This window comes from Dendroctonus ponderosae, unplaced genomic scaffold (genome assembly GCF_020466585.1).
Source record: "Dendroctonus ponderosae isolate FM_Combo_2020 unplaced genomic scaffold, Dpon_F_20191213v2 Dpon_F_20191213_8, whole genome shotgun sequence".
NCBI lineage: Eukaryota > Metazoa > Arthropoda > Insecta > Coleoptera > Curculionidae > Dendroctonus > Dendroctonus ponderosae.
Window position 1 is genome coordinate 7,609,019 of NW_026019016.1, and position 12,541 is coordinate 7,621,559.

A 12,541-nucleotide genomic window follows, 5' to 3' on the forward strand; every position below is an offset into this window, starting at 1 on the left:
TAAAAATAAGAATTGAAATACTATGAGTCAGAATTTTTTAAGGAATCAAAAAACTATTGGGTTCTAAGTGATGGGCTCTGAAAAGAACAACATTACCTGGAATGCATTCAATTCTAATTACAATTGCTTTATAGTATAAAATTGCAATTTATACAGGTTTTTTCATGTTTATTCTCGACTAATTAAAGTGTAATAAATTTTCTGTCGCCGTTTTTTTAACATGGTTTAGAGAGCACCCTTTGAAAAATTAAGTTCTAACAAGGTGGTTACTTGAGCTTAAGTTAATTGTAAGAAAGATCGTTAAATTATCAAATTACCTCACCGACGACCTACTTCAATAGGCATTCAGAAAAAACGCATTATCAACTCAACTTTCAAGAGCGACGAGCACAGTGGATAAGAACTGAAGGGCGGGTTTTTACATATAAGCTTATTTGAATTTCATTGCTCATTCCATTCTCTGCTCTTGTCGAATATGCTCAACAGACATGCAAATTATGCAACTTTTTCTGGACATATTTTTTATGGTGATGCTCAGATCCGAACCCCCGACTTTGCTGCACAAAAAAATTAGTTTCTATGCAAACAGAGCAACGAATTCCCGAACGGGGATCAAGCAAATCTGAAATTAAATCGGCGTTTTCCGATTCCTTGTGATCTTTCATTATCAATAGGGCAGAGTCTAGACAAAATTGAGTAAACAGTGTTTTCTTTTCGTGGCTGGAAATTTTTAATTATTTTTTTTTTACTTTATTCGCTTTTACATTTAAGCGTATTCCCAAATAGCTTCAATATAAAAAGAAAATGAGATCACGAGGAGGCAAGAAATTAAAATGAAGACATAATAGTCGAAAGACAATCCGAAAAGTTAATTTAAGGAAAACGTACAAAGAAGAAATTACAGATTCACCAAATTATTAAAAAAGTGTATTTATAAAACATATTGTAATTATTATGACAACAAATAATGCCCGCAAAAACCAAACAAATGTTGAATGATTAAAATTTACAGAAAATTTTAAAAATATGTACCCACTTAATAGATTTTATGCTTAATAAATAATTTTGCAATTTAGTTATTAATAAACATTGTCCGTGTTCAGTAAGTAAGTAAGATATGAACTCTTTTTCAATCTGTTTACTTTGTACTACTTTTACTACTAGGAATTTGTTGCTCAGATTCTCATGAGTTGATGACCAAACTGTAATTTGTTGTCAACAATTTTAGAAAGTATTTTTCGAATATTTTTTACGATTATTTAGAACTATAATCGTGCTTCTTTGGTACTTTAAGCGGTTATTGAAGAAACCTGTCTGATAAATTTAACGGTGCAGTGAATAATTTGTGGTAATAATCACGATATTCATTCCATTAGATGCGGTATTTCGGCCACTGTCCAGTAAAATATCACGATACTTATAACTGCCGTATTTAAAATTGCAGTACCTCGACTATCCATAACATCCGTCGGCTTCTAATGAAACATACGCCAAAGTTCTAAAACTAGACACCGGCCACGGTCTTCCTTTTGTTCATTTTCACTGCAAAATGTACATCTTAAAATAGTTTTTGTTCAGTCTGCTCCTGCAGGCGCCAACATAAATTTAAAGAGTCATGATTTTAGAAACCCTCCCGGTTTCCTTTCTTTCTGAGCGTAAGGATTTCAGTGAAACATTCTTTTAAGCTTTCATATAGATGTAAAGAATGCCCGCACAGCCCAGAAAGTTTTCTCTAGTTAATATTTTATTGATAAATTGAAATGAAATAATACATACTTTTCCTATTGCCATGCAAAACACTCATATGGGGAGAATAATAACTTGGACTATTAAACGATAGGAACAAGTAAAATCAATTCACCTAACTAAATATTCACGATGGTTCTTATTTATTTCTTGGAAATAGTGCATTCGTGGCCAAACCTCATTACTAACACTCACTTGATAGAGACTCAAAAGACGGAAATACTCAAAGTTGGAAGCTTTGCTAACAAGTAACACTCCTGCATCAATTTATTTAAATTTTCACTTAATTCGGCACAAGAACATAAGAGTCACTAAATAGGATTAGGAAATTTGCAATTTTTTATTTTTTTACAATTATCTCCTCAGTGTGACCAAAACTATTGTGGCAATAATTAGCGATATAATATAGAGCTGCTAATAGAAAAATATCCAAAGGAGCTTCAAGTTTTATAAAACAATAGCTGATCTTCATATAAAGACTTAACTAATCATAAAATCGGATTACAAACAGTATAAAAGTTCAAAAATAAATTATATAGGATGATCCTAAAATGTTGTCACCAACATCGCATTTTTTTATGGAAACAACTTTTTGCTTATGGAAAATCTCAGTACCCAAGTTTATTAGTAAACTATTCAAACTAAGGAATATAAATCGTCACAAAATTTGTTGTGTTATATGGTGGTGTCATGTTATATGGAACCGTTTGAAGGATATGCAATTTTGAAACTGTGGAAATCTGCCTCACTGATGAGAATTCAGTTAATAGATTGGAACAATTATTCAATAGCAATTTAAAAAAAAAACGTTTTTCTTTCAACTAGGATATTTCAAAAGTCTCTGAGTTTCGAAAAACAATATTAAATATAAGTGGAATGCACGCCACAAGTACAAATAAAATTAAAGAATAGTATATAGAGTTTTAGTTATATTTTCGAATAATCTATAGAGTTATATTTATAGAAAGTATATGTCTGTGACTGCTAAAGCCGCCCGTAGAATTTCGACATTCGAAAGATATGCAATTTAAAAATAAAATAATTTAATATACAGTTCACTGTAAACTGATTATCAAACCATGCAAAAATAGAAACTGAAGCATCGAAAAATTACAAACGAAGACAGAAAATTACCTTCCTAAAGTGGATGTATTCACTTATACGAAAGTTTTTAAGTGAAACACTAAATGGAAAATTTATTCGACATGCTCATAAGGTCGTCACAGGTTTCGTAAATTTATTTAAAAACCGAGGCAAAGCCCGTGCGTATCAAGCCATTAGGAAATACAAGTAGGTCTAAAAAATTAATATTTTTATGAATTTGCTTTCTGAATGAAGATCTTTTTAAGGCTTTAGTGACTACTGTAATTAAACAGAAAATAATCATCAATTTCAAGCAACTCTATAACGACGAGCATCCTTTAAGCCTACGCTTTCTACATGAATCGCATTCCTTTCATGTCAAAATCTGAACTCACTGATCTAAATCACTGGCATCGTGCCTTGTTAATTCAATTAATTTAACCCGTGTACTTCGTTAGGAATTTTTTCAGCTTTATATCCGCGAGGAAAAAGTTGAAAAGTAAATTAAGAAGCACGTGTTTTCTGTGTGCCGGGATAATCAGCTTTTCAGCGTTAGATAGATTGCGAGTTTGCCTGGCCCTGTTTGAATTGATGAATGAAATTCAAAAATTTATTAAAACTTTGGCTAAAAAATAGTTTCTATACAAAGGTAATTTTTTAAAGAATACTTTGATTGATACAGAGTGATTCATAAGGCTTGAAGTAATCGCTTAAAGCACCCAACGAGACATTCATAATATTATTGCTGAGTATACGTTTTCATGTTTCGGATATAACTTATAAAATGCAATTCTCAAAAATCACTTGAGAAATTGCTGCTCAAAAATTCAGTTTCGAGAGGAGAATGCAGATGATAATGCCTCAGGAATTTTGCAATTCATTAATATCAAATTACCAGAAATACATTAGAGAACACACTACAATGGTTGCAACATCTTGCAAACTATAGAAAATATGAAAAATGGTCGACTGGAAAAGTGCCAGTTTTCCAGTATATTAAAAAATATCCTGCTCTTCCAACGTCAGCTTTAACATTTCATATTGTCTACTTAGAAATGCCGTTTGAATTATTTAGTACAAACTGGGAATTAGAACCGCCTGTAAATATGTCCAGTACTTTTCTTTTCAAACATGCGAGCAGTTTCTAAATTTGTTTTTTTACGTACCTTGCCACCCCTTATTGACTGACCCATAATCGCATGTTCATTTTCTAAATCCATGTGTATTATTGTTATTGTTTCGATGTTCTATTTTGATGTTGTAAAATGCAATCAATCGAAAACAACATCCAAATTTGTTCCCCAAGCTCAGCATAATAATTTTCCTAAAGGCAGATTCATACTGGTTTTATTAGTATTATACCAATCAATTTTGTTTCAGATTGGTTTCCAGGATGGCCTCAACACCAACATTACAACAAGCAACCCAACGACGATGGCTTAAGCGAGCAGGACTGCGTGGAGGTTCGAAGAACGTACACTTTGCCTTCTACTTCGGTCAGTTTAGCTCCTGGATTTATGTGGAATGACCGCGACTGTGCCACACTTAATTACTTCATTTGCGAAAAGTTACAAAATGATGGTAAGAGCTTTGCTATAAAAACATTTCTTATAATAATAATTAATAATCCTTATTTTTTGTTGAATTTACGCAAGCAATGAAACAATATTTTATGTAATTCAGGTATTATAAATACACTTTATCGTTCCACTTTTTGTAGATAATTCAGAAAACCATCCATATGAAAAGATAATTGCATTCCCATCATTAATCATCTGTGGTACGCGCGACGCTAATCACCCTTCATTTTGTCAGAATTCACTCCCTTATGCATTCCCGTTTTCTTCATACATAAATAAGCTGCATCATTTACAATCCTCCGGAAAGGAATTAGGACAGCACGAGCTCAGATTCATGTGATGCAAGGAATTTGCCTCAGTCCACATGTTTTAATGTTGATTTATTTTCAAGTTTCTTATTAATGATATTTGGACATTTTTATAAACATTTCGTGTTCAAATAAGTGTCGGAAACTTTGAGAAGCGACCATAATAAGAAACAATTTCCACACTTGAGAGGGTTTTAACTCCAATTTTAACTCGAAATTTACAAATACTGTCTCAAACAAGAGGAAGCTGATAGAAATTGCACGACGAACTTGCAATAATTTGTTATTTGTTTTTGTTGTGATTATTATTTCATAATAATATTTTCGAACAGTGTTTGTAAATATGTGGGAAATTACAATAGCAATGTTTTGAATTGATGTTCACTTGCCTGGTGGTGAGCTACGATTTTCTTAAATGCAATTTCGCCAGTAAATTTTTCCAGGCACAGTTGTATCAATATTTTTAATAAATAAAACTATAAACAACTTGATAAATTTAATACATTTTGTAATAAGTAAAAATGTTTAAAACTGCCATATAAAACTAATAAATTTACAAACTTCCACGTCCATAATATATTATAATTAATTCTTAGTTCCTGGTCTGGTTTCAATAAGCCAAACACAATAACGACATTATAAATGGTTGCGCTTAAAATATCGTTTATGTGGCTTTACTGGACAGAGAAATATAGACGTTTTTTTTGCAAAAAGAGAACAGAATATAAATCTTTAACAAGACATGACAGGCGCGCTCATAGAGGAAACGGGAAGAAATCGACATGAAAATTTTTTATTGGTGTATTGGGTGAAAAATTTTGAATATAACTGCAAAATGTTATATTGCAGTTATTAATAGTGACTGAATACAGTCTAGTAAAATGCATGTTGAAAAATTTGACAAATCATTATTGAAATTAAACTTGTTTAATGTAAATGAACTCTCCTCTTCTAATCGACATTTCATGCTAATATTTTCTGAAGATATGTGCGTTAATTGCCATTATAATTTATCAAATAAAAGAATCATGTTACAGAGCCATTGGATGAAATTTGGTCTCCCGATTGCAATCGGACTCTGAGACTTTCCAGACAGGCTCCGAGGGCAGCTATATCGAGCCCCGGATTTCCCAGACAGTATCCTGATAATGCAGATTGCGATACGAACATTATTTCCCCATCAGGATATAGAATAATTCTGGATTTTGATGAGTTGGTCATCGAGAATGAGCCAAGGTATTTATAGCCCATAATTTAGTCCAGAGGAGGTAAAGGTTACAATATTTCGGTTAGTCGGCTTTGTAAAATTAAATAGAAAATTATCATGTTTTTACAAACAAATCTTAGTGCCTTTAGCCATAGGTATTTGTAAAAAGATATAAAACTTTATTTTGTAATCCCCAGTTATTTCGAATATTTTAATAAATTTGCAATAATTTGAAGATTGAGAATTGAAAATCCTAGTATTGTTTAGCCCTCTAATATAATGCCAAAGGTTGTTCGCCTAATTTTATATACAATTATATAAACAGGAAAATCAAATTAAATCACTGAATCACTCTTTTTAAATAAAACTATAGACATTTAATGTTACTCTTATGTCAAAATGAGTATTGCTCAGTCTGTATCAATAATGTGTGCCTTTCTTAGGTCTATGTGTTCTGTGAAGTAATTATTTTCCTATATAACTAACTTGTAATTGAACCACTCTGTATCAGGCAAAGTTTTCTTTAGAAAATTAGCACCTTTAGATAGAAACTATTTTTTAGCCAAGGGCCATTTATACAGATAATCTGAGGTGTTATTAAATAAAATCTGATCTTACCAATCAGCGGAAAGTTCGCTTTTACCTTTAAAGTAAACTTCAACATTTTATTATCGATGCGGGCGCCAGTTACATACTGTCGTTGCAGTACCCAGATCACATGGCAGAATTTTTAAATTTTTGTTAACTGTAAAAGTACTAACAATTCGAAAAACGAATTTGAGTTTTACATCTTTTGCTCAAAGAGATTTAAAATAGGAAATTAGTCTGATGAATATTTTTCCACAGATGAGACACTTGTAATGTGTGGAAGTGAAATTTTTAAAATGTTTCTCTCGTTTACCAACTGTCTCTGTTTACTAATAGTCTACACAGACCAATCAATTTTTTTGTTTGGGCCCCGATTCCTCCGAACGAAATCCCATTAAGAGCTGAGTATAAGGGGATGCAGTAAAAACTTAATTTATTTCTTAATTCGCTTTGTAAACTTTATAAAGAAGTTGATGGCCAGACGGTAATAAGGAGCAGTTCTGCAGGCAGCCGGTTTTTTAAGGAAAGAACCAGGTTTAAGGGCAAACTTTTTGTATGATAATATTCGTTAATAATTGGTGCACCTTTATGGAGTGAAGCAGCTCTATCTGAGACCATGATTCCACTACTGTGCATGTTGCAACTATTTGGCTGACATTAATTTCGTTCGTAAGGTTCGCGGGTCTCAATGCTGTAAAATTTATGTATTTTTATACGGAAAGATTAATGCGCTTATTTCTCAAAAGTGTCCGTAGTCAAAAATCGACTCGTGTCCTACATGGTTGAAAGCTTTTTATATTATGCGCGTTAGAGCATCTACAGAAAGCAAACCAACATCAGAAACCAAAGTAGAGTCAACATGTTGCGCACGGATAAAACATAAATGAATCAAATTTTGCCCACAACTCTTACAGTTCGAAAACAACGCTTTGGTAATCAACTTCTTCAATGGGAATTATTGAACTCTTTATATATCGCAATTGCTCCCTTATGCCACAATTGAAGTTGTTATAATATTGCATTAAATGTTTACGAACATCGAGTTAGGCAAAAGTTAATGGAGTTCTTTCAGAAATGAGAAGTCATTTAGCAGGCACATCTTAAAAAATAGAAGTGAAATACATATATGCTAAATTTTAGAAAAAGTGGAGCCCCTGTTTGTCGGCTGAAGTTGAAAGTCTTCTCACATTAAGATTAAATTTTTGAAAAAATCTAGAGCAGCACTTTTTTGCAATTGAGCGTATTTACATGAGCAGTAGCAAATTTTCGTTTTGCATTTGACTATCAAGCTGTTGTCATTGGGGCGAAAAAGACATCACATTTCGTACATTTTCAGTTGCAGCTACGACTATTTGGAGATCATTGAACGATCCGCGAATGCATTAGCTTCGAACGTGTCCAATTTGGGTCGACGTCTCTGTGGCGACTGGAGCACGAAGCTGAAGCTGTTACGCTACGTCAGCCAGAGTTCACGTCTGACTCTGCGTTTTAGTTCAGACTACAGTCACCACTTTGGCGGCTTCAAAGCTCGAGTTTCGATGGAAAATGGTAAAGTATTTATTTTGCCGCTTATATGTCTTTCTTGATAACCGTCACGGTTTGTTGATAGGAAATAATTTAATTAGAATTTTGGAAAACTTGTATCTAATAATGATTTGTTTAATGATTTATTATGAAGCTTATTTAAAAAAACATATAATTTCATTATTATCTCCATCATTCCAATGTCATTCCTTCTCGCAAATATCTCCAAACATTCCACCTCAGTTATCATGTAACTATTTCCACTAAATATCGGTCTACTGCTTCTCGTCCCTGCACAAAGTTGCAACTTTTCCATAGCAATTTTATTGTAACTCGGTTTTTCTATTCATTTTGATCTGTACTTATAAACTAGGCATAACTTTTTATTTTGACATTGTTTTACATATTTAGTTATTACATGAGTCTTAGCTCGTCTTCCCTTAAATTTAAAAATATTTTGCTGTTTTAGACTTCTGATTTTTAGTTACATTGCGATTCCGCAGATTCTGTATATTTTCGCATTATGCTGTTTTGAATAAATATCAAACTTAAAATCTTATATTATACGTATTTATGTGAATAAAGAATAACATAATGCGAGCCAGGCTGATTTCAAGCCGAAGTTTTGGTAATTTTAAAAAGCAAAAACTCGCCGTATTCCTGAAAAGCCCTAAAGTTATATTAAAAGAGCATCAAAAAAACGTTTTCGTTCGATTGTTTGCTCGTTTGCCTTTCGTATATTGTGTTGTTTTCCATGGCGCTTTTTCGCATTGTGCAGAAGATATTTCCCAGTGTAGGCTTCGCACAGAAATTGTCTGTGCTTGTCACAAATGATCATCACTCACGTATATCTTCATCCTTCTACTATTAGGTGCACTTAATTATTAAAAATGTCTTTAATTGTTTGCTGCATATTTGTCAACTTTAATTTTAACACAGTTTGTTTGATTCTACGTGTTCATATTTTATCTCGTGTGCTTTTTTGCAATTTTAAATTCTATTATTTTTAACAACTCGAATAAACTCAAGAAGATGGTGATGCTGACATGAGTTGTTTCAGTGAAACGATCACTTTGAATGATAAGGGCTTAAAATTTGTATAAATGCAACTGCATTATAAAGTTCGTACAATTCAATGTATGCAGCTTAACATGAATGAAATTGTTTTCTGAGGTGTATTTATTATTCGGACAGGATAAAACAATTACTTTTCAAGCACGCTTTACCTCAGAGGAAGATTTTTTAGATTGAACCATAAAGGCTATAAAATGCAAATGGAATTTGCAATTCTATTGATATAAGGGAAAAATGCACTCTGACAAGAACAAACGCTAAGATTCAGGTGATGTAGTGCTAAAATTAAAGTTTCCAAAATAACTCTGTTATAATAGAATCGAACTGTTCTGCACGGTGTTCTGTCATCAAAATGCTAGAACGTTTATTTTAACTCTACCAGGAAAATGACGCATAAAAGTTGTGTTTTTGCAAGTTTTCAATGATGATCATGATCGGTGCTTCCAAATTTATGAAACTATTTAAGTATTACGCAGCCGCAATTTAGATACCATTTCCTTGAAAACTCATGAGGTGATGAAGTCTTAACTAATGACAAGTTCTTGATCTATTTTTCTTTTTCAAAAGCCCACTGGAGAGAAACATATGAATTTTCTAGCCTTCGCTCAAATGTCTGTTTCCATACAAGTTGTGTAACGGAAAGTGAACTTTGATATATATGATAAGCGATAGATTATACTCCTTGCCGAAAAATTACTTGCTCACAAGTGGTTGGAGATAGAGAGTAAATTTTTGCAGTACTGATTAGACCAAAAGAGTCTCTATATGACAGAGAATTTGCGTTATAAATTCAAGTTCAAGGAATTTTTGGAGATTTTTGTAATTTAACTCATTTGCAATTTGCTTTTATTACCGCTGTTTGCTCAAAAATTATTTGCTCACAAGTGGTGAGAGCTGACGAGTTCATGTTTGCTCTACTGATTAGATCAAAACAGCATCTATGAAGAAAGAAATAGCGTTAGAAAGTAAATTTTAGGGAATTTTTGGAAATTTTTGTAATTTAACACATTTGCAATTTGCTTTCGTTACCGCTGTTTGCTCAAAAACTATTTACTCACAAATGGTTAGAGCCAGAAATTTAGTTTTTGCATTACTGATTAGATCAAGAGAGTCTCTATATTACAGAGAAGTTGCGTTATAATATCAATTTCAAGGAATTTTTGGACATTTTTTAAATTGAATACAATTACAATTTGCTTTCATTACCGCTGTTTGCTCAAAAATTATTTGCGCACAAGTGGTTAGAGCTGGTGAGTTAATTTTTACACCACTGATTATCAAAAAAAAAATATCTATATTATAGAAAAATTTCGTTAGAAAATCAATTTCAAGGAATTTTTGGAGATTTTTTAAATTGAACACATTTGCAAATTGCTTTCATTACCGCTGTTTGCTCACAAGTGGTTAAAGCTAAAGAGTTAATTTTTACATTACCGATTAGATCAAAAGAGTCTCTATAGTACAGTCTCATAATATCTAAACGATGTTTTCTTGAATGTTGAATTACATACGCTTACGAAAAGCGTGGCTTCTTACCTGCTACAAAAATGTATACTATTGCTTACCTAAATAGGAACAAATAGTTAAAAAATACCCGAACTTGTGCCCTTGAATTGCTCGTTAACGAGCTATCAATTGATCCAAATCTGACTTATTACCGCGGACTAAAAAAAACAAATAGAGCAAAAGGAAAACAACTTTTGGAAAACAACCGTTTTTATGTACCCGTCGAGAGTGGTTTAAAAATGCGTAAATAAAAAAAATCCCTTCAGGTTTGGACAATTTAGCCAAAAATTATAGGGTGGTTTCGAAATAAATCTATTCCGTTCAGTTACTACTGATTGCTCATACTGTATTTTTTTATTGCGGGTTTATTCTCCTACCCTGTACTCTGCTGGAACTTACCGGATTTACCGTTCTTAAAAAGTAACCTTCTTTAGAACTAATTAACTAGTTAACTAAAAACTCTTCAGATGAAATACCAATGAAACGTGTTTGCTTTTAATGCGTAAAAATCTTACAGATTTTTTCCATTAATTTGAAATATTTCCTTTACACAATTGTAACATTTCAGCCATGCAGTGTGGCGACGATCGGCTCCACATGTTCAACGACGCCTGTTACTTAGTGGTTAATTATCCAGAGGTAACGTGGCCTACAGCTCAGCAAATTTGCCGAGGCATGAAAGCTCTATTGGCGTCCATTGTCACACCCGAAGAGGGAAGATTTATAACCACCATCATAAGAAAGAACTCCGAATATAGAACGAGCGCTCTTTATTGGTTAGTACATTTTATGATCGATCATTCATTATCGAGCACCTATTCACATCATCGTTCGATGATCGAACATTTACTCAAGATTTTATTGGAAGTCGCTTTGAGTGGAAAACTTTGACTTAGGTTTCCTGCTCGTAAACTTTGGCTTTCAAAGAGCCCTTTTTACTAGCATTTAGTTTTGTTGAAGTACTCAAGTCTGTAACCCGAAGGCGTCAAACAGTGAAAGTAAATAATTATTCAGTTTAGATGGACTTTTAAATTTCAACAACTTGGAAATAAAGGACGAATCTGTTAAACATCGATTAATTTGCTCACAAGTATTAGAACTGTTGTAATACTGAGTTCAATCGTTTCCCGTTTTTTCAGCCAAAATCTAAGACTGTTATAACGCGCATTTTTGGTTTTATTTTATTTCAGGTCTCTTGATAAATGTCGATTAAATGTTGCACATTCGAGATATTAATAAAATTACAGGCTATAAAACTGTTGATTTTGACTAGATAGTTGCAACGCTAAAAGAACTTGCGCAAATTCGTTGATGTTCGTTCATGTAATTAATGCTAATATTTATATTAAAACACGACAAATCGAGATAAACGTTCAGTTGAAAACAGTTAATCCGTTTTGGTGTTTATTAAAACGAGCTTTCCATTATAATATAATATTTTATTAAAGAAAATATTAACTTCGAAACAAGGTATACAACAAAATATAATTGCAAATTTATTAATATTTGCCATTTGCCCCGATATTTAAATTTAAGAAAACCCTAGGAGCAGATAAATGTATTCAACCCAGTAAAATCATAAATGAATACTAAAAATGCTGCACTGTGGAACTTGAGAAAATGTGCTCTTACCAGAATACGCATATTAAACCAATCCGAATTAAAGTTCGGGTTAGGTAAAGCTGGAAACATTCAAAGTTTTCGCCAGCTGATTCTGTGAACAGGAAGTTTCAACTAAATTTAGAAGCAACTTAATTCAATACAAATCTACAAAGATAACGCAAGTTTAAAGTGAACACCAAAATGATTAAATTTTTTCAGCAAAAAGCAAAAGTGGTTTGTTGCAATGGCATTGACTCGCACATCTTTCAGTTGATTCTGCCCAATTTTCATTCAATTCTTGCGAATCAATTGAAAAACGATTC

The 12,541-nt window shown here is 32.6% G+C and overlaps 1 protein-coding gene across 1 annotated transcript in view; it reads left to right on the top strand.

Moving 5' to 3' along the window:
- LOC109534447 overlaps positions 1–12,541 on the top strand; it is a gene marked incomplete at its 5' end in the record, with an annotated part of 125,017 nt that overhangs the window by 75,376 nt on the left and 37,100 nt on the right. The window contains 4 exon segments of the mRNA XM_048668962.1: positions 4,210–4,410; positions 5,755–5,953; positions 7,849–8,060; positions 11,185–11,392. Of these exon segments, the coding sequence (XP_048524919.1) occupies positions 4,210–4,410; positions 5,755–5,953; positions 7,849–8,060; positions 11,185–11,392 (820 nt within the window).